Raw genomic sequence first — 19,692 nt, 5'->3', positions numbered from 1 at the left:
CCACTGTTCTGACAGGCTGGATTCCCTGCCTAGACTCAGCTATCAGGAATGGTCTTGAGTTGTCCCAGCTTCTGTGCAATTTTCTGGGATGGCTCACCCAGATGCAGCTGAGCATCTCTGAGGGATGAAGGGATCGATGCTGGCTTGCCTGGTCCTTTCAGAACTACTTGCAGTCTTTGAAGCAAATGCAGAGGAAAGATGACCCCAAACCCCAGACTTTGAGTTAATTCTTTTGTTTCCCACAGCAGTTGGGATTCCAGGTGTGGTCTGAGGGCTGGAGAGGATTGGATGGTGCTGTCAGCCAGTTCCAATGGCACTGCCACAGGGAAATCACTGCTGGAAAGGGAATTGGACCTGCAGAACGAGGGATGGGACTGATTCTCTACGAGCTGGGAGCAAACCACCCCAGCAGGAGCTCAGAGGGGATGTCTGAGCTCCAGGCCCTCCCTCATGCTGTCCTAGGGACCCTCACACACAGCCTGGAACAGCCTTCTCAGAACCCCACTCGTGCTCTTCTCCAGCAAACCATGGGGAACAAAAAGGAAACAGCTGGGTTACTGCATGGGCAAAATATTTACCAGAAAAAAGGCCAAGTGGAGGTAGCTGATATTGGAGAGTTGTGGTCACAGGGGTGGAAACAGCACTGGGATCGAGCTCAGCCTGAGACCTGCTGAAACCTGCCTTGAGAGTGAGAGCAGACAGGCATTGATCAACACCTGGTTGGGATCACAGGTTAAAATTAGCTCTTACACAGCCCTTCAGAAACTGGGGCAGGCAGGAAAACACCAAGCAGGGCCAAAGCAAGGCACCAAAGTGAACCTGAAAGAGACAAATGATCCCACATTGCAGGGCCACAGGGCTGCAGTCATTGGCAAACCTGATCCCAGCCCTGCACCACTTTTGTCACACAGCAAACCCCGTCCCAAAAGTCACCCTCTGTTTGACCAAGGCATCTCTGTGTCACCATTCAGACTCCCCACCAACAGCACCAACTCCTGCTCCATAAAATGAGACAAAAAAAGCCTGAGACCATTTCTCCTGACAGCATATTCTTCAGGGGCTCTTAGCATGGCTGTAAAATATGCAAGATTGAGTTTAACAAGGTTTTCTTTATGAGGAATGCAAACAGACACTGTAACCTTTGCTGGTTGCTTTGGAAAGATGCATAAGTAGACTTGAGTGCCATGAGTGAAACTCTCTTTTTTATTCTTTTGTGAAACATGCAATTTAATCAGTTTGGCACTGAAAACCTGGATAAATCACAATGACTGACAGGTCCCTGATGGACAGCTGAGGGATGGTTGTAAAGCACATTTCCTGATCATACAATTAGAGAAAAACCTGCACCAAAGCCAGTAACAGCACCCAGGGCTGGAGCAGCTCCCAGAATTCCAGGAAACCCCCGTACCTGGACCCTCTCATGCCATGGGCAGATCCCTGGGATAGGAAGAGAAGCTTTTGTGGTTAAAAGACTGGATTTTGGAGAGGTCTAAGCAAAGCAAACCTGTGTCAGAGCAAACCTGCTCTTCTCTTGCCTCCCAGAACTTTACACGCCACTAATTGTGTTTAATTGTGACTCATTTAAATTCAAGCATCCACAAAGGGGTGGAAATTACAGCCAAATTGTTTGCTAACACCTGAAGGAAGTCTGTGGGCTTGTGACTTAATTGTTCCCATTTCTGTTAAACTGCTGCAGTTTTAACTGAGCGGAATAAACCAGACTAAGTCCAACACTTCTCCAGGTAATACATCTCAACACGTGGGGAACACTAAGATTGAGGGCATAGGGAGTTATCCTTCTGCACAGTTCACCTAAAAATAAAATTAAATTAAATCACCAAATGCTAGAAATCACAGAATCCCAGAATGGTTTGTGTTAGAAAGGATCTTAAAGATCATCTCTGCCATGGGCAGGGACACCTTCCACTGTCCCAGGCTGCTCCAAGCCCTGCCCAGCCTGGCCTTGGACATTTCCAGTCCAGGGGCAGCCAGAGTTTCTCTGGGCACCCTGTGCCAGGGCCTGCCCACCCTGACAGGGAACAATCCCATCCCAAAATCCCATCCAACCCTGCCCTCTGGCACTGGGAAGCTGTTCCCCCTCATTCTGTCACTCCATCCCACATCCAACTTCCCTTTCCAGGTCTCCTGCAGCACTTTCAAGCACTGGAAAGTTGCCATTCCCCAGATTTTTGTTTTTCTGAATTTCAATACACTTCTTGGGGTGAACACTTGTACTTTTGAAATATATATGTGCTGAAAAATTAATTGGAATTTGTTGGTTTGTAATCAGTCGGCTGCATGGAGATGCTCTAACCAAAGAACTCAGATAAACAATTCCAGAAATAACTGCTTAGAAGAGGGTGCTGAGAGCACTGGTAGGGCTGAAAGAGGTGCATGAGGAGTGCCTGGTGTCCCTCCTGCACTCTGCTCTGCCAGACTTTCCACCAGGTCTTTTTAAACTGCCAAGATCTGGTGCAGGGCATCACTTTGGGAAGCAAGGAACAGGTTGGACATGGGGATTGTAACCACAGGTTTGAAGAGGTTCAGGGAGAGCAAGTGGGACTCTGCCAAAATGAAGTTCAATGACCTGAGGTGAGAGAACAGATCAGGAGCTGGAGGCTGGCAGAAGCAAAATCCCATGGTTTCACATAAAAAGCTTGGGAGAGAGCACAAGTATTCCCATAGTCCTCTCCACAGGCATGACATTTACTGGTGGTGATTGCAAATTAACCCTTGAGGAACCCCAATTCCTGGCATCTCTGCAGGCTGCACCCTGCACTCTGAGCACACAGTGCTGAGGAAGGAGGTGATGGCAGCTGCTTTCCTCCACCCATCCCTATTTATTTTCTCTCTCAGGAAACCCAGCACATGTGAACATGCCAGATTAAAAGCTCTGGAGAAAAAAAGTCCTGAAAGTCTGTGCAGGGGATATATATACACATCTATACAGTAAGAAACAGGCACAAAGGAAGGCAGGATGGTGATGGGAAGACGTGATGTGAGGTGCTGCTGTTGGGACAGAGGGTACTCCTGGCTAAATGCTCTCATGTCATTACACCAGAGCATGAGATTTTATCAGTGCTGACTTCTTTCCCTTACCTCCAAAATCCCTCATGGAAAGTCAACCTGGTTTGAACAAATATTTAAACAAGCACAGCACTGGTGTTCCGGCAGCTGGGCAGCAATTTTCCTGTCAAAACTGCACAGCTCTCTCATCTTGCACAGCCAGAGCTGTTCAGCAGGGGCCAGGCATTAAAAGTGTGCATACCAGCATTATGGTAGAGAAGAGGGAGCAGCACACATGCCTGATCTGGTTCTGGACTGGTTCCCAGCCTGCTAATCCCAAAACAGCTGCACACGTGTCCTGGGAACAGCTGGCACTGCAGGGAGAGCTGGAACCTGGTGGGGACAGGATGGGGGGACACCCAGTCAGTCCCCTCTGCCTCCAGGGGCTCTGCTCCCTTCTTCTCTGCCCATAATCCAGGCATCTTGTGGGCTCTGAGCTGCTGTGGTCCCACCCAAGCCTGAATCCAAAGGTGAAGCCATCATGGCTCCATGCTGGGTGGTGGATGCTGGGTTTGAGTCCTGAGGAGACACAGGTGGAAGGGAGTTACTGCATCAGGAACTGCCATCCTCAGCCCCATGGAAACCACTTCAATCCATCTCACACAGTGATGGAGAGCACTGGCAATATTTGTTCAATGTCCTCTGTTAGGCCAACCAGAACAGCCAGAGGAAACTCAAACATTTGAGGGCACAAAATGCTCCTGTTACTGCAGAGGTGAACATTCACCCTCAGCCACCTGAGGTTTCCCATCAGGCTGGCCCAGACCCATTTCACCCAGAGCTGTCTGTTTAAAAACAAGATGCTCTGCCCAGGGTGGTCACCTGAACCTCTCCAGGAGCCTCCTGCTCAGGACAGACAGAAAGGGGAAAGGGGAAGCACACACAGAACCATAGAATCACTTGGGCTGAAAAGGCCCCTGAGATCAGAGCCCAGCTGTTCCCCCAGCACTGCCAAGGCCAGCACTGACCCCTGTCCCCAAGTAACACATCTACAGGTGCTTTAAATCCCTCCAGGGATGGGGACTGGGCACTGGGCAGCTCTTTCCATGGGGAAATTCCTGCTGTGCCCACCCTGCCCCTCCCAGCCCAGCCTGGGGCCGTTCCCTCTGCTCCTGTCCCTGTTCCCTGGAGCACAGCCTGACCCCCTGAGCCCCCTTTTCTCCAGCCTGAGCCCCTGCCCAGCTCCCTCAGCTGCTCCTCATGGGACTCGTGCTCCAGACCCTTCACCAGCTTTCTTCCTCCTTCTTATTCATCCCATGTTCATCCCAGTTTCTTAGATAACAAGTCTGGATAGGAAATAACCTCTGGAAGAGATGATTCTTTTCCCTACTGACTCTATTTAAACCAGATGACAAGCTCATACCCCAGAGCCAGTTCTTGGACAGCCAGAGTTGGGGTTAGGTGTAAAGAATCTAACTTTTCATAAAATATAGATAAAGTTCAGTGAGGTAAACCCAAGCCCTTGGTGGAAATGAGCCATGAATGCCAGGCTGTGTCAGTGCAATGCCCCCCTGGCTGGCCTGGGGTGCACTGGGGGACCAGAAGCTCTCACTGCACATGTGGATGCACCAAGTGCTGCAGTGCAAGCACAGCACAGCTGTTTCCAATAAAAGCAAAGCCTCCCTCTCCCCCTCAAAAGTGAAAAGCACATTTGCTTGTTTTCTGAGAAAATCTGAGAATTGCCCCTGCTCTGCCAAACTATCCAGCCTAACAGGGTGTTTGCAAGCACCCTGAGACTCAGCTCTGCCTGCTTGGATTAATTATTGATGACCTGCTTGGCTTTGCCAGATGACCTTACTCAATTCAGTAGAAAATAATTTTAAACGCCCCCGAGAAAGAATTTGGACATAAATATTTTCTTTGTGCATACACACAAACAGATGTGCATCTTAAATGGAGCTGATGCATTAGCTATTAATCAGATTTAATATTACACAGGAGTGAGAAAGATTAATTTCAAGGGTTGAATGTAAAGCTCAGTGGTGCTCAGACATCTTACTCTGTTAGATACTTTTAAAGACCTTAGCCTAAGAGAATATTTCATTGCTTTCCTTTAATATATCACTTACAAAATCCCTGTGAAAGGTGTAAAATGAATGCTGGCTTCTACATTTGCAAAGCATCTCACAGAGATTTAAGTCACAGAACTCTGGCAGATGCAGATTCTAGCAAGAAAGGAGCTTTGCAGATTATAAAAGAAAGAAGCCTTAATTTAAGGTTTCAAATGCTGTTTGGAGAAGTTTGACTTGAAAACTCTTAGGCCAGATTGGCACTGATAATGCAACCCTCGAGACAAGACACTCCAAGTTACAGCTTTAAAAGACTGTTTCTCACCAAAGAAGAATTTGAGCTACCCTAAGGAGAATAATATTTGTCTCCAGATGCTGCTCACTAAATCAGCTTTAATTTTAAATGAGAATGAAACTATGAGCTATCTGTGCCACTCCCAGGAAACCCGAGCAGACAGACATACAGCCAGTTCTCCTTCCAAAGGGCAGGAACAGCCAATTCACACACGTGTTGGGAACCAGCACCACCCTGCTCCAAAACCCTTCTCACGTGGGGAGCCAAAAAAGCACCTACACAGGAAAATGAAGGCAAAATTTATATTTTTGTCTGCAAAATTGTTCAGCCTGGATAAAGCAATGGCATGGGGTCTGTCTGACTTCTCTTCCCAGACCAGATTCCAGATAGGAATACTGCATCCAACCTCACTCAAGGATGTCAGGAACACTCTAAATGTGCTCATGCTGAACTGATGTAACAAAAGGGATTATGTATTTGGGCTAAACCCCAGGAGTTCTGCCTTGGCTTTGAGTCAGTGCATGATTGATGCCCTCTGGAAGGGCTCAGAGACACCTGAGCACACAGAGCCACCCAAACAATTCAGCCCTGCTCCTCAGAAACTCCTGCCCCTTCTAAAGCAGAAAATTTACTAAAGTTAATCCAAATTACGGCTCATTTGCTTAAGCAACTCTGTAATTGAGATCTTCATAATCTTCTCTTTGGAAGTTTACATGGCCTGAATGTCTGCCTGCCTTCCCTTCCATGACCACAGTGCCAAGGAAATGAAACTGTATTTGCTTGGGAGATATATTTACCAATTGCTGGAAGTGTTCAAGAGGCGTGGAGCAAGGTGGGACAGTGGAAGGTGTCCCTGTCTGTGGCAGGGGGTGGCACTGGGTGGGTTTTAAGGCCCCTTCCAATCCAAACCATTCCATGATTCTATGAAGTGATGGAGCTGATGAGGTTTGCTTTTTGCTTCATTTCCCAGATGAAAAGGCCCAGATTTGCTGAGCTGTTGAGCAGGTAATGAAGGAAACTTTGTGCCACGTGCCTGCAGCCTCCAGGATACTGAACGGGGTCGCTGGGGGGTAAGACCTTAAAAAATCCAGCAGAAAACAAGACAGTTCTGCATGGAGCAGCCATAGCCAGCTCACACTGGATCCCTTTCATTTTTTACCTGGCCATGGGGACCCCAGGCTGGGCTGCCTCCTCTGCAGATGAGGCTGTTCCGAGGATGAGGACACGCTGCGCTCGCGCTGTGCCCGAGGATCCCAGGGCTCCCTGGAGCACTGCAGGAAACAGGCAGCACTGCTGCCCTGGAATCACCACTGCTGCAGGGATGGCTCTGGGCTCCTCCTCCTGCTCCTGGCTCTCCTCCACCCCGGCAGGACGCAGGAGGGAGCACTGGGCTGAGGGAAGGCAGCGAGCACATTTTTCAAGGTGTCAAACCACAGCTAGGCTCGTGCTTAAGCACGGATTATGGAAAGTGCACTGAGCTAACAGTGTTAGTGCAGGGATTAAATCCCCACGCTCCTGGCAGCCAGCCCTTGGGCTGGACACAGAGAACAGGCCAAGGGCTCTACCTGCTTCCTTCCAGCTCTGACTTCCAGCTCCTCAGATGGAGGCTGCTCGTGTGTCCCGCTCGCTGTGCTCTCAGCGCAGGCTCAGAGCCAACCCCTGGCTGAAGCCTTCCAAGAGTTCTGTCAAATACCAAGTCATGTCAACAGGGATTTTGCTGCATGTTGTCAAAAGAGATAATCCCAAATTTGCAACAACTGAGTGATGAATATTTGGGTTTGGGATGCTTGGTTGCAGTGCAGGGAGCTGCACAGGTTCAGTCTGTGTCCTGTGCTAACTTGCACATCCTCCAGCACAGCATCATTTTCTCTGTCAGTCCCTCAACCTTCATAAATACAATGGTTAATTCTATGGCCACCTCCAAACAGCTTTTTTAAATTAGTTTTTGTGGGACTGACTGGCCATTTCCCACAGCAGTTTATTGCTGGCTGTTATCACAGGTGCCAACCACAGCCTGGAACCACAAAATCATCCAGCAGGATGAGTCTGTACCACACCAGGCACCACTGCTGCTTTCAAACCCCACCACGTTCTCCCTCATAGGGCTGAGATGGTTTCTGAGTCAGCTCTTCAGGAGCTCCAAGACCCAGCAGCCAAGGATCAGGCTGTGCAAGAGGGCTGGGAATGAAATGGGTGCCCAGGGGCTTCTCCACCTCCAGGGCAGCTGGCAAGGCTTTCCTGTTTCTTAGGATCAGACTGAACCTGGGACATTTCTTAACCATTAAATCAATAAAAAAGACTCAACAGCTTTAGAACAGAGGAGGAAAACCCCCAAACAAACAAAAGCAGTGGCATGGTAACTGCTTCACCTTCTTGGTATCTGCAGTATTTGCTTTTATCTGAGAATTGTGGTTGAGACCAGTTTCCTCCCTTTGCATCAGCTTCAAGTGAAGACTAATCCTTTGTAGAATGAACAGCCCATAATACTGGTTTTAGCTGTGCTTCTGTAACCCAACCTGGCTAAAATGAAATCTATTTACATACCACGCTTGATACCTTTGAGAAAATCTAATACTTAAAATACTTCAAAGGTCTACTTTGCACTGGAGGTGGGACAGCAAAGGCTGTGGTCTGTACATATTGCTAAATTCCAAAGGCATTTCAGGGTGGAGATATTTGTCTGTGGAGTTAAAAACAACCCAACAATAAGCCAGTCTCCTTCAAATTGCATTCAAAGCAGCACAGAGCAATCTGTGGAGGGCTGATCAATCCTCTGATGCTTTTTCTCAGTCTAAAATGAAGCATGTGTGCTATGTAAATATAATATATATAAATATAATAAAGAATTTTTTGAAACAAACCACCCAAGCCCTTGTGTGGAAAGGGCTTTAGCAGATCATAAAGGAAGAGAGTTCATCAAGTAAAACATTAAAGGAAATGTTCTAACTTACAGCACTGTACATTAATGCTCAGCAATGTAAAGAGTTTAACTGCCTGTTGCTTTCCCACCATAAATTACTACCTGCAGCTAATGGAAAACCTTCCTCCAGACCTGTTTATACACCTCACTCTCATTTCATACACTCACATGGATGGAAAAAACAGCAAGGCAGCCTGGAGTTGTCTGAAGGCCCTGCAAATGGGCATGTCCTGAGATTTTAGAATACCACATGTGTTTGGTACAAGTTGCTTGAGCAGCTCATCACATATGCAATACTCTGCAGGCTTTATGATTGTTTATATTTGAATTTAATAATTAGCTTTAATGTTAAACCATGCTGCCACTCACACACAGCTGATTCCTCCCCAGGAAAGGGCACTTCCTTCTTTTGGTGGGGGGCAAAAATATTCATAGAACCATGGAATGGTTTGGGTTGGAAGGGACCTTAAAAACCATCTAGTTCCACCCCAGAGAAAGGGGCAGGTGGCTTAAAGAAGGAAGAAAAATTACCCATCAGAGGGATGCAGAAATGCAAGGTGACATTTGGACCTGGGTTTCACTCACACGTCTGGGAGATGCTGGTTAGATACAAACCCAGAACAACAAGGCAGAGTCCCAACCACTTTCCCAAAGGATTAATTAAGGAATCCTCCTCCCAGCCCCCATTCAGAAAAATCTGGCTGGAAACTAAAAGTACCAGCAAGTGTTTACCCCATTAGAGCTGTGCAGTAAGAAAGGACAGCCTCCTCCAGCTTCCCACAACTCCGGGCAAGATAAACATCTTTGTTGTAAAGCAAGAGCCTCTCCAGTTTTATTGATGGAGACAGAAGGTGCCAGAGAATGGGAGCTGCTGAATCCAGCCTCTGATTAGCAATTAAGCACTTGGAGAGGGGCAAGGCTCTGGGCACAACGTCCTCCCCAGTGATTCCCAGCAAACCTTCTCACATAAATTAGCCATCGCTGTGGTTTTAGTGCTTGGGTGTGCTCGTGACAAAGGAACCTCACAGGGCTCTGTGCAGCCATCAGATCCAGCCTTTCTGGCCTGAAATCAGGGGGAAGGTCCAGGAAAGGCTGTAGATGGACCTGTGCCCCCCTCACCACGTGTGGATGGTCACAGGGAGCCCCCAGGATGCTACACTGCATGGGGCATGATCCCTTTGGCTGGAACTGCCACCAACACCCAGAACAGGATGGGAGACAGGCAGGGGCTGTGCTTGGCTCTGTCCCTGACTCCCTGCTCCAGGCCAAGCAACCTGGCCTAGTGGAAATTGTCCCTGCCCAAGGCAGGGGGCTGGAATTAGATGAGCTTTAAGGTCCCTCACAACCCAAACCATTCTGTGGTTCCTTGTGCACCACGGGCTGGGGTCCAGCCTCATGCACCCACCTGCAGAGCAATGCTGTGATTTACCCTGGCACATGGAGGAGAGATCAGATCCGGTATTTTCTCTGCAGAAGGAGTTACATAAACTCCAAAGGCTGCTCACACCCACAGTCCATGTCCCTAACTGAAATCTGCCAGGAGGCTGGACTGATGGATCCTCCCAGCATGATGTGCCCAGAGAAGTTTGCAGAACTCATCTGCTGAGGGCTTGGCTTCCCCACACACCTCCTTCCCCCACGAAAACTACAATTGAAAAGTCCTGGTCCTCAGAGGGAGCGCTGGTTTTTATCAGATGGTAACAATGAGTACATCATGAAATCATTTAATAGTTCTCATTAAATGCCTTGCTGGAGAGCAGCCCTGATTTATGGACACTATGCTGTGGGTATAAATAAAGCTGCAGTTTGCTTGTAACACAGCTGGTCCCGAAAATTAATGTTTTGTTTTCCATAACCTTTGTACTCTCCCCTTCCTCTGCTACTATGGCAAAGCTCAAGGCGTGTAACTCGATCGCTCTGGGGAAGAGGAGACACATCCAAGGGCTCTGCCCTGCCTTGGGATGCAGCTTCCCAAGGGCAGCCCTGCTCTCCAGCTCTCCCTTACACGTGGATGCACCTCCCTGTTTCAAAACACAACCCTCAGGGGCAGCCTTGCCTCTTGTGCTGGAAGTGCTGCTGGAACAGCCTATCTCCCTAAGCTCAGGTCCAAGAAATGCTGATATATTTAGCACTGCTGCATAACTTTCCATCCTTAGAAGCCTAGTATTCCTTTTTCTCTCTGTGGCCAGGGAATAGGACAAAAGCCACCCAAACCAGATGTACATCTGTCTCCAGAGCAGAGGAAATATGAGGCTGCTGTGACACAGGACAGTGGCCAGAGACATTTTTTAATGCTTATATTAACCACAGCACCTAATCCTAAGCAAACACTTCATCAGCTGCACAGTGTTTTTTGTTTTTTAAAAGACTTTTTAGTCCCAACACAAGGTGTTCACTGAGAGTGTGACTGAGCACAGGGAACACTGCACTTCCAGGCCAGGCAGATGTTGGGGAGGCTTAGGAAAGAGTAAATTTAAACAAGGACGGGGAGCAGGGCTTTGCAATCATATGGTCTGCAGCTGGAATTTACAGGCACGATAATTTTATAACCCTCTCCTTGCAGGTTTGAAGCAGTGCAATATTCTTTGCTGCTGCAGGGACAGGGCTGCAGGAAACATCCTCCTGCATCTGCCAACTTGATGTGGCCCTGAGCCTGTGTCCCGTGCTGTCAAACAGGCAGTGGGAGCTGGCAGAGCCAGTGGAGTGCAAATGGGCACTTGAATTACATAGGCATTAAAACATGAAGTCTTAAACTTGACCAGTTTACTTCTGCTCACAGCCAGGCCTGTTATATCTGATTGATTTTATGGGTATATATGAGATTTTCTTCATAAAAGTCACTTCCTAGTGACTTCATGTAGTTCTTTTCTGGTTGAAACCAAGAAAGCTCTTACTCACCCTGCCATTTTTCATGTGTACATAATGCATGAGGCTGCAAAATGATTGCAAGAGGAGACTTTCAGGCAGGAGGACTCAAAGCACTGAGACAGCTGAGAACAAAACAATGAGAAAATCACCTCTAACCATAGCAGGAAATGTGGGAAAGATGAACTTCTTTTTAAGAGTAATATTTTTACATTTCCACAGACACAGTCCCAGAGCACATTCCAGGCACTAACTGTACATGGACTCACAATCTGCCCAAAACCAAACCTCAGCTATCATCAAGCTTAGTTTAGCCACATATTTGGCCTCTAAACACGAAGAAATTAAAGAGTTTTTCCTTGGGAGGCAACGCAGATTCTGGCAACAGCAATTGAGTTTCAAACATTTGAAAGTAATTGCTAATGCACAAAGAACTGGAATTGAGGAGAATTTTCCCCAGGTTGGAGATCAGTGCTGGTTTCCACTCCAACAGCTATTGAATTCAGTCAGACTCAGTCCAACATGCCCTGCACAGATGTCAGCACTATCCCCAAAACACAGATACTCACAGACACCTACATGCATTTGGAAGTCCATTTCTCTGTAGATGGAGAAAATTTATACTCAATTAACTTCCTTTAAAATGATACATAAAGCAGGAAGACAACTTGTTACAAGGAGAAAAATTTATTGAACTAGTTTCTAGGGTGTATTTATTTGTCATATAAATTTTCACTAGGTGATGGATTCAGATGAGTCTGACCTAAAGACTCTGGCTCTTCTCTCCTACTAGTCCATGTCTTAATAATTAATAAAGACTTAATTTTTTCTTGGAATTTAGTTATGTAAAAATACATCAGTTTTGCAGAGTTCATTAACTCCAGGGTTTGTGCTGAGCCACAGGGTCTCCATGGTTGATCTTGGGCTGCTGCAGGTTCCAATCAAATTTTTCTTGCCATGAACCTTTGTTTAATTTTATTGCTCTTTGGGTTTATGAGACAGGCTGGGAAGGAACAGAGGACATGGAGAACCTACTGCTGCTTCTGACACTGGTGTGTGACCTGGGCACATTACCTGGCCATTCTTGGTTTCCACAACTGAAAAATGAGAATTACACCACCTTGCTGCTTAGTCTGAGCACCTCAGAACTTCATTAGGGAAAAAACAGGTAGAGAAGAGCGAGGTGTTTCCAGACCCTGCAAGACTAGGCAGGGAGAAGGTTCAGAGTGAGGGATGAATCTGTGGCCAAAAAGAGAACAGATCAGCCACAAACCATTTGGGATGATGCCCTGGCCAGCTGGGAGCCATAAATGGATTTTGGCATTGATTTCAAGAACTTCAGAGTTTGACCTTCTACATTGCAGGACCTCAGGTGTAAACCAGAAAGAGCAGGATTTCTGTCTTCCCATTCCCTCTCACCAACATGGATTTTGCACCCCTTGAGGACTGGCTGTGTCCTACCTAAGGTGTAAAACTCAGTTTTGGTAGGAACCTGGAGGAAGCCTGAAAGGCAGTGAAACAACCCTGCAAGGAACACAACCAGCATTAAGAGGAAGAAGAGTGAGACAAAATAAGGAGGAGTTGTTTGTGAGTCAGCATCAGGCCCCTCTGGGCTGAAGCAGCCATGGGGTGTGAGCACAGCAATTTCAGTGATAAATTTGTATAAAAACTATGGGATAAACTCTGGTCCCTCTGAGCAGCTTCCTTTGACTTGAGTGGGAATTGCTTCCTTGCAGCTGAGAGCAGGATTTGTCCCTCTATGTGTAAAAAGAGGAAGAGCCTTCTTAGATGATCATCACAGAAATTATCTAGGCTTTCTAACACTGATACCAAGAATTCAACTGATAACCCCCCTCGTGATTGCATTTCTGCCAGAAGAAATTTAGAAATTCAGGTGGTTGGCTTGTGTGGAAGAATGCACAAAGTTTTCACTGATTGTACCCAAGAAAGCAACGGCCCTGACTTCCTTCCATCCATACCCATGGAATGACAGACTGGAAAAGACCCTGTGCAAACCCCAGGCCCAGCACACATCAGGTCCTTCCCCCTGCACAAGGGGGACGGCAGCAGCTACTCCCCAGAGCAGGTCCTTCCCCAAGTCACTGCCCCAAGGAAGGGAGCTGCTGCCAGGAATTGAAGGTCCTTGCTTACTGTAAATATTTTGCAGCCTGTTTCAATCCTCCACACTGGGAAACGCTCGCTATTCCCAAGGCAGGGGCAATCCAACGGAGACTGCTTCTTCCAGCTTCCCTTTGGAGCTCTTCTGGGGTTCTCCAGCCTCCAAGGGAACATGGCCAGCAGTCTGACTGTCCCTGAGGGAGGTGGCTTTGGCTTTGGCCTCCAACAGGCTGAGCCACTTCTCGCCCAAACAAGAGAATCACAACAAGCATCCGCCTCAGGAAGAGTTAAAACGAAGAGTCCCGCTAACGCTTAACTGTTACAAATCTTTCCAGTTAAAATAAATTATTCAGGAGATGTCAGCCTCCCATCAGCACCATATGAGCTACATTTTTAATGGTTCTGTGCACTGAACACGTTCTGTCACAATATCAGTGAGACTGAGCTGTGAGACGAGGAAGACGAAAGACGAGCTGCTCTCCCTGCAGGGCCATGAAACACACGTCGCTCCAGGCAGAGTGGAGGGGACTCAAACAGACAGAAATAATGCTCTGACTTCAGCAATCATAGCAGGAGCCTCTCCATTTCCCTCAGAAGCACTGTCCTACCTGATGGATAATTCACCCACCACCTTCCACTGTCTTGAGGTTTCATTTATTGCGCCTCCACCAGATTTTTCCAAGCATAAGCTGGAATCGACACCTACCTTAAAGTCTCCTAGCTTAAACAATAAGAGTCTTCTGCTCCGTGTCTCCAGGTATAACAATAAAAGAAGGGAGCATTTCTCTTGGCCTCAGATGTTAAAATAACCACCTATCTGCCCACTGACCCATACATTTATTTATTTGTCCAAATCTCAATCCACTTTGCCAAACCTTTCTATCTCCCAAGCCTGTTCCTGTACCAGAAGAGGGGAAAAGGACCAGACTTCCCACAGGGAAACTGTTTGGGGTAAGTAACCCAAGAGCAGAGTCTCTTGTCCTACTTGAGGGAAATGGGCTGTTGAGGAATGACCCCAAATTCCCACCCTTCTTGCTTCTGAATAGGAAAACAATTTTGCCTCCAGCGCTGCAGCTTCAGCTGGTTCAGCTCTTAACTGAGCAAGGAGGAGACACAAGGAGCCACTGCAAGGCTCTTGCAAATCAAAGGAGAGAAAAGGGATGGGGATATGGGAGATCCACAGCCTGTTCCAGCAGCATTGGGAGGCACATCAAATCCCAGCTTCTGAGGAACAAACACCACCTCTGCCTTCTCTCTCACAGCTGCTGACACAAGCGCAGCAGCACCTCAGAAGGTCTGGTGTGCTTTTAGGCTGAACCCAGCAAGGTTAATTAAGGATGTTTTACTAACTGGCTCTCCCCAGACAGACTTAGATTAAGAGATGGCTGTTCAGGCCAGCAAGGCAGCATATGGAGGATGGAAGAAAGGACCAAGGTTTGGCAGGAGTTAAGGAAAAAACGCAGCCCCTTGTTGATGGCTCAGTGAGCACGAGGTGTGAAATCCCTCTGGATGCCCTCACACACTGCCACCGCTCACCCAGCGCCTCCCTGGGACTGGAAAAATCCTACAAAGCACAAAAATGCTGTGGCCAGTCCTGAGCAGGCCCCGTGGCTGAGCAGCCAGCAGAGAGGACCTGTACGTGCCCAGGCTGGAATGAAGAAAATCCAAATGCAAATATGCCGAAGGATCACTCGCAGGAGTCAAGTTCCCCTGGGGAGTGGCAGGATGAGCCTCTGCCAACACGGTGGTTTCTGAGAGTCAGGCCTGTGCCCAAAGGAGAGCTGAGTGATGCCATCAACCCCAGGGAGTGCAGGAAGGGCACTGGAGCCTGAAGGTACAACTGAACTACAAGCTTGGAGCAGCAACACTCCTGCCTGTGTGGAAAAGAGAGTAACAGCCCCTGCAATAAAGCCAGAACTCCATCAATTTCCCCATTTTGATTTATGCCTGCTCCCTCAGCTGTAAAACAGCTTAACTCCACTCACCTGCAGCAGATGGGTTTCATCTGCCATGGCTTTGTACCTCGTAAACTTGGATGCAAGGAGGATGAGCTGGCCCTGTGGTCAGCAAGAGAATGCTTGGTAAAAGGCCAATCCATCATCCAGGCTGGAGCCCCCAGTCACAGGAGTGGGCTGGAAGTCAGCTACTGTGTGGATGCACCCAACATTCGGTGGAACAAGGGTAAAAAGAGAACAGGAAGCCTGAACCTGCTTGCCCAGAGGCAGGGATTGTGACAGTGCCTGTCCTCACAGCATACAATACAATCCCTGCCATGTGAGGAGCGACATCTGGGGAAATCCTTTCCTTTGGATGGCAGGGAGGGTGAGGAACCTTCATCCCATTGAGTGTGAGGTGAGCAGAGCACCAGGATGGAGAAGCAGAGCAAGGGTGGGGAGAGCCAGCTGCTGGTTTTTGGGAGCAATGCTGCCTAAGGTATCAGGGAGGTCAATTCCCTTCCTCATCTCCTACTCACCCCATGGAAAAGCAGTTTATCTGACATTCACAAAAGAAACACTGATCTCTTCCAGAAGTACTGAGCCATTAATTTTGGGCCGGGTCCAGGACTGGTTACAGTTATGGTACCTCCAACAGGAACTGTGCTCTTCTAAATAGAATTTCTAGCAAGGATAAAAATGAGCCCCTGCAGTACTCATCTCCCTGAGAAAAGCACATCTCTGAGTGCCCTCTGGAAAGATGCTCCTTGCCATGTTACTCTCCATCCACTCCAGCAATCCCACTTGTTCGCTGGGAAGCTGAAGACAGTTCTAGGTCTTTCCAGACCTGGTCAGAAGCTGACCACAGTGAGCAGCCAGAGGTGCAAAAATGCAGTGACCTTGTGAATAGTGAAGACAGACCCAAGCCAGAGCAATTTGTGTTGTTTGGAGCCAGCCTGGCAGTGGCTGCATTAAGAATGCACAGACTCGAATGTGGAATGTTTGTGGAGTGTTTGCTGAGAGTAATAAAGCCTGAGCAGGAAAGCTGGGGCTCTGGAGCCTCCTTCCCTCTCTTGGCAGCCTCAAAATTGCTTCTGGTTTATGACTTTGGGGGTGAGAGCACGATCAAACAGGTGGGCAGGGAGGAGAGCAAGGGTTTATCCTGCCATCTGTCCCCAGAAATTTGAGTGTCAGAAATGACCGGCAGCGGTGGGAGCGGCAGGATTTGGGAACATCAGCAAAGCTGGGGTCAGGTCCAGGCTGGTGCCCGCTGTGGCCAAGCCCTGTTTTTTATTTAAACTCCTAAAATCAGTTGCTGCTAACCCCCTGAGCAGCTTTTTCTGTGAAAACACTGATCTGCTCCCAGCAGCCCAGGTGATGGCTGCGGCAGCGGCCGGGAGCGGGGGCCACCGAGGGTCCCCAGGAACACCCAGACCTGGGTGACTGCTCTGCAACCCCAGGAGATTTTGGGGCAAAGCCAGCCTGGCTATACCCCAGGGAACTAACCCCAGAAAAAGCCCTTCTGCTGGGGAGCAGGAGGATGCACAGGTTCAGGTCCTGCCCAGTGCATGAGGCTGCCAATGTGGGAAGGGTTAAGGTAACCACAGTCCCAGGCTTGTTTACCCCAAGCATTAGAGAGGGACAGTTTGCTGTGAACACACTGATCAATATCTCCCAGCTGCCAGTTTAATCAGGATTAAGTGAGCAGCTATTAATTCTGCTCTTTTCCAACAACATTTAGCCACCATGTGAAAACATTTCTTCCATCACAAACAAATTAACCTTGATATCATCTATCCAGACATCTTAAAGGGATTTAAAAAAGAAAACCCCAAATCAAAACACTAACAAGAAGGGCCAAGACCAATAATCTGGCTTTAATTAGAAGTTTTCCAGCTCACAGCTCCATGAAGGAGCGGCGGGGACGCTTGCTCAGAGCCAAGGTGTGCTTGCCTGGCACATGGAGCTGGGTGTTGAGACAAGGCTGGATGGACACCTGCAAATTCTTTTAGAGTCCTAAAATATTCTAGAGGAGCAGGGAGCAGCCACCAGGTCCCCAAAGCCCCTTCCAGAGCAATGCCAGAGCAGAGACACTCCCTGGGACGTGGCCAGGCACAGGTGCCCCCACGGCAGGACAGGTTTGACTCCTCAGGTGCTAACAAAGCAAATCCCTGCAGTGCCCAGCCCTCACAGCAAACCCCAGGAATTATTTTACCAGCCTGACTGGCACAGGCTGCAGCTCAGCCACAGGCACTGGATATCTGTGTACGTGCAAACTGCTTCTCCTGGGAGGCACATCCACCTTGGGCGAGGGGTGGCAGGCTGGCCCAGCGTGCAGCCACGCATACAAACACACCACAGCCATTCAGCCCTGGGACTGAACTCCCCAGGCTAAAGATGACAGATGCTTCCAGAGCCACCAACAAACTGCCACAGCACAGCCACTCTGAAGAGCCAGCTTCTATTTTGTCTCCTTCTCCCTAAAAAGTCTCTTGTTCTCATCCACGGGGTGACTCATGGAGGAAGAGAACACATCTTAGGAAGAAGGGAAGCAGGACACACAGAAGCCCAGCTCTGAGCTTTGTAAAAGCCCTTTCTCTCAGCTATTCTGCACATGGCAAAGGCACCAGAAGTTCTCTGAAAAAAAGGATGACAGACGGGGCTGGACTTTCTTTCCAAGCTTCCTCTGAAATCACACTTGGCACAGCAGCCCCGGCCTGTTGAAAGAGCATGGGAACGTGCGTGGCAAGAGCTGCTCTCAGGTTGGAGCTCTCTGGGCTTTTCTAAGCCATCTGGGCTCTGATTTAGCTTGCAAGTCTGTCAGTCCCAAATGAAAAGTCAGCTCCTAACCCAAGGGTTCAGCTCAGGGTCAATAGCTGAGGAGTGTCTGAAGAAGTCACTCTTTAATCCTTCTGGTTAACAGCAGTGGGGAAAGGCCTTTGCCAGGGCAGAGGAAAACTCACCTGATCCTTTCCCATTTCCCAACTCCACTGCCTCATCTAGCTGGAAAAATTCTGCTGTTTCCCCTCTGCTGGCAAACAAGGGAGAGACCCAGTGCAGGCAGAGCTCAGGAGCTGATGAGTTTCACAGTGCTGGGTTACACAACCCTTCTTCCAGCCAGCAGAGCAAGGCAGTGCCTGAGAGGCTGGTGCTCTCCCTCCAACCCTGAACCTGAAATCCCACCTGGATTAAGTTTCCTGCTGCTATTCCCAGGTGAAAACCCCAATGGCCAGGTGAAAACCACCATGCCCAAGTGGTGAGCAGCCTTAGATCAAACAACTACAGTGCAAGCCCCATCTGCTGCAAATCATAATTCTCTATGAACTCCAAAGCTTTGGGAGATGCAGGGACCCTGGCCTCCCTCCTCCCTCCTTCCCCAGGTGAACCCAGGGAGGTCCTTGAAGAAGGGACCAATTTCAGCATGATTCACCCCTGGTGTGAATTCTGCTCTCTTGGTACTCTATGGAAGCCACAAAGACCCAGCCTCGGGGTGGGGAAGCACGTCACGAGTGGTGAGAAGTCTTTTCAGAGCAAACCTCAGAACTCTTTCATTGCAGAGCTCGGCTTCCTTCCTCACAAACCATCCCTGAATTGCAAAGTGACACCCAGCCCTGATTAATAGAAGTGTGGCTCCGGGCCCCCACCCTCCCCACTTGTGTCAGGAACGGGGCTGATATGAATTTAACTGAGGAGCTATTGTTCACCACGCTGAGCCATATTTCATCCAGAAGAGCAGAGATTGGAGGGAGGCTGGCACATGGCAGGGCAGGTTCAGATAGCACTGAAGGTCAAGCCAGCTGCACCGTGCAGGGCTGGAAGCTTTCAGGATCCTGGATAAAATCCTGCTCTCCAAGGGCTGGGAGTGATCCGGGTGACAGCTCCGGTTACCCAGAGCTGCCCCTGGGAATGTTAAAATAAAGCTTTGCGGTGTTTCTTGAGAGATCTTAGAGAGTTTTACAAACATCAGGGAACCAAATCTCTCGGTGCTCCCAGGGTGCAACACAAACAGGCTGGGATAACCCACCGAGGCAGGTCTGCAAGTGCCAAGGACTCCTGCATTTGTTTTACTGAAAGGGAAACTGAGGCCCCGGGGGAGTTGAGCCAACGTTTCCTAATTTGAATGCCTGATGTTAGGCAACTCATCTGCATGAAGAAATAATTTATAATTTTTACTACTACTTCTTTTTTTTTCTTTTTTTTTTTTTTAAATCAGATTAAAGTATTACAAGGTTGATCCCCTTCCAGACAGCTTGGTTGGCTGCATTGTGTTTCAACACTTGGATTTTTCCCACAAAAACACCACCACTTTATTGCAGGAATTTGTCATAGGTCTGCACATGCTTACACAGAGAGCCTTGAAAATGGCAACACCAAATAAGTTTTTCCCACAAAAACAAAAATTCCCTTTGAATATTACAGCTGATAGATAAAATATATACTTACTGCTCCATAATTAAAAAAGCCTCCACAATTTTAATGCACATT

The 19,692-nt window shown here is 48.3% G+C and overlaps 1 protein-coding gene across 3 annotated transcripts in view; it reads right to left on the bottom strand.

Moving 5' to 3' along the window:
- The window catches only part of LHPP (phospholysine phosphohistidine inorganic pyrophosphate phosphatase), a 73,202-nt gene that overhangs the window by 6,300 nt on the left and 47,210 nt on the right, over positions 1–19,692 (bottom strand). The window contains exon 7 of one of the 3 annotated variants that reach the window (XM_084210571.1): positions 11,189–11,280. The exons of the other annotated variants lie outside the window; for them this stretch is intronic. Coding sequence (XP_084066697.1) covers positions 11,200–11,280 — 81 coding nt within the window. The 3' untranslated portion in view covers positions 11,189–11,199. The remainder of the gene's footprint in view (positions 1–11,188; positions 11,281–19,692) is intronic. 3 annotated transcript variants of the gene reach the window in all.

The sequence above is a fragment of the Fringilla coelebs genome (genome assembly GCF_963513975.1).
Source record: "Fringilla coelebs genome assembly, chromosome: 8".
Classification (NCBI taxonomy): Eukaryota; Metazoa; Chordata; class Aves; order Passeriformes; family Fringillidae; genus Fringilla; species Fringilla coelebs.
Note: the sequence above shows the minus strand (reverse complement) of the source record. Positions and strands in the feature narration are given on the sequence as shown.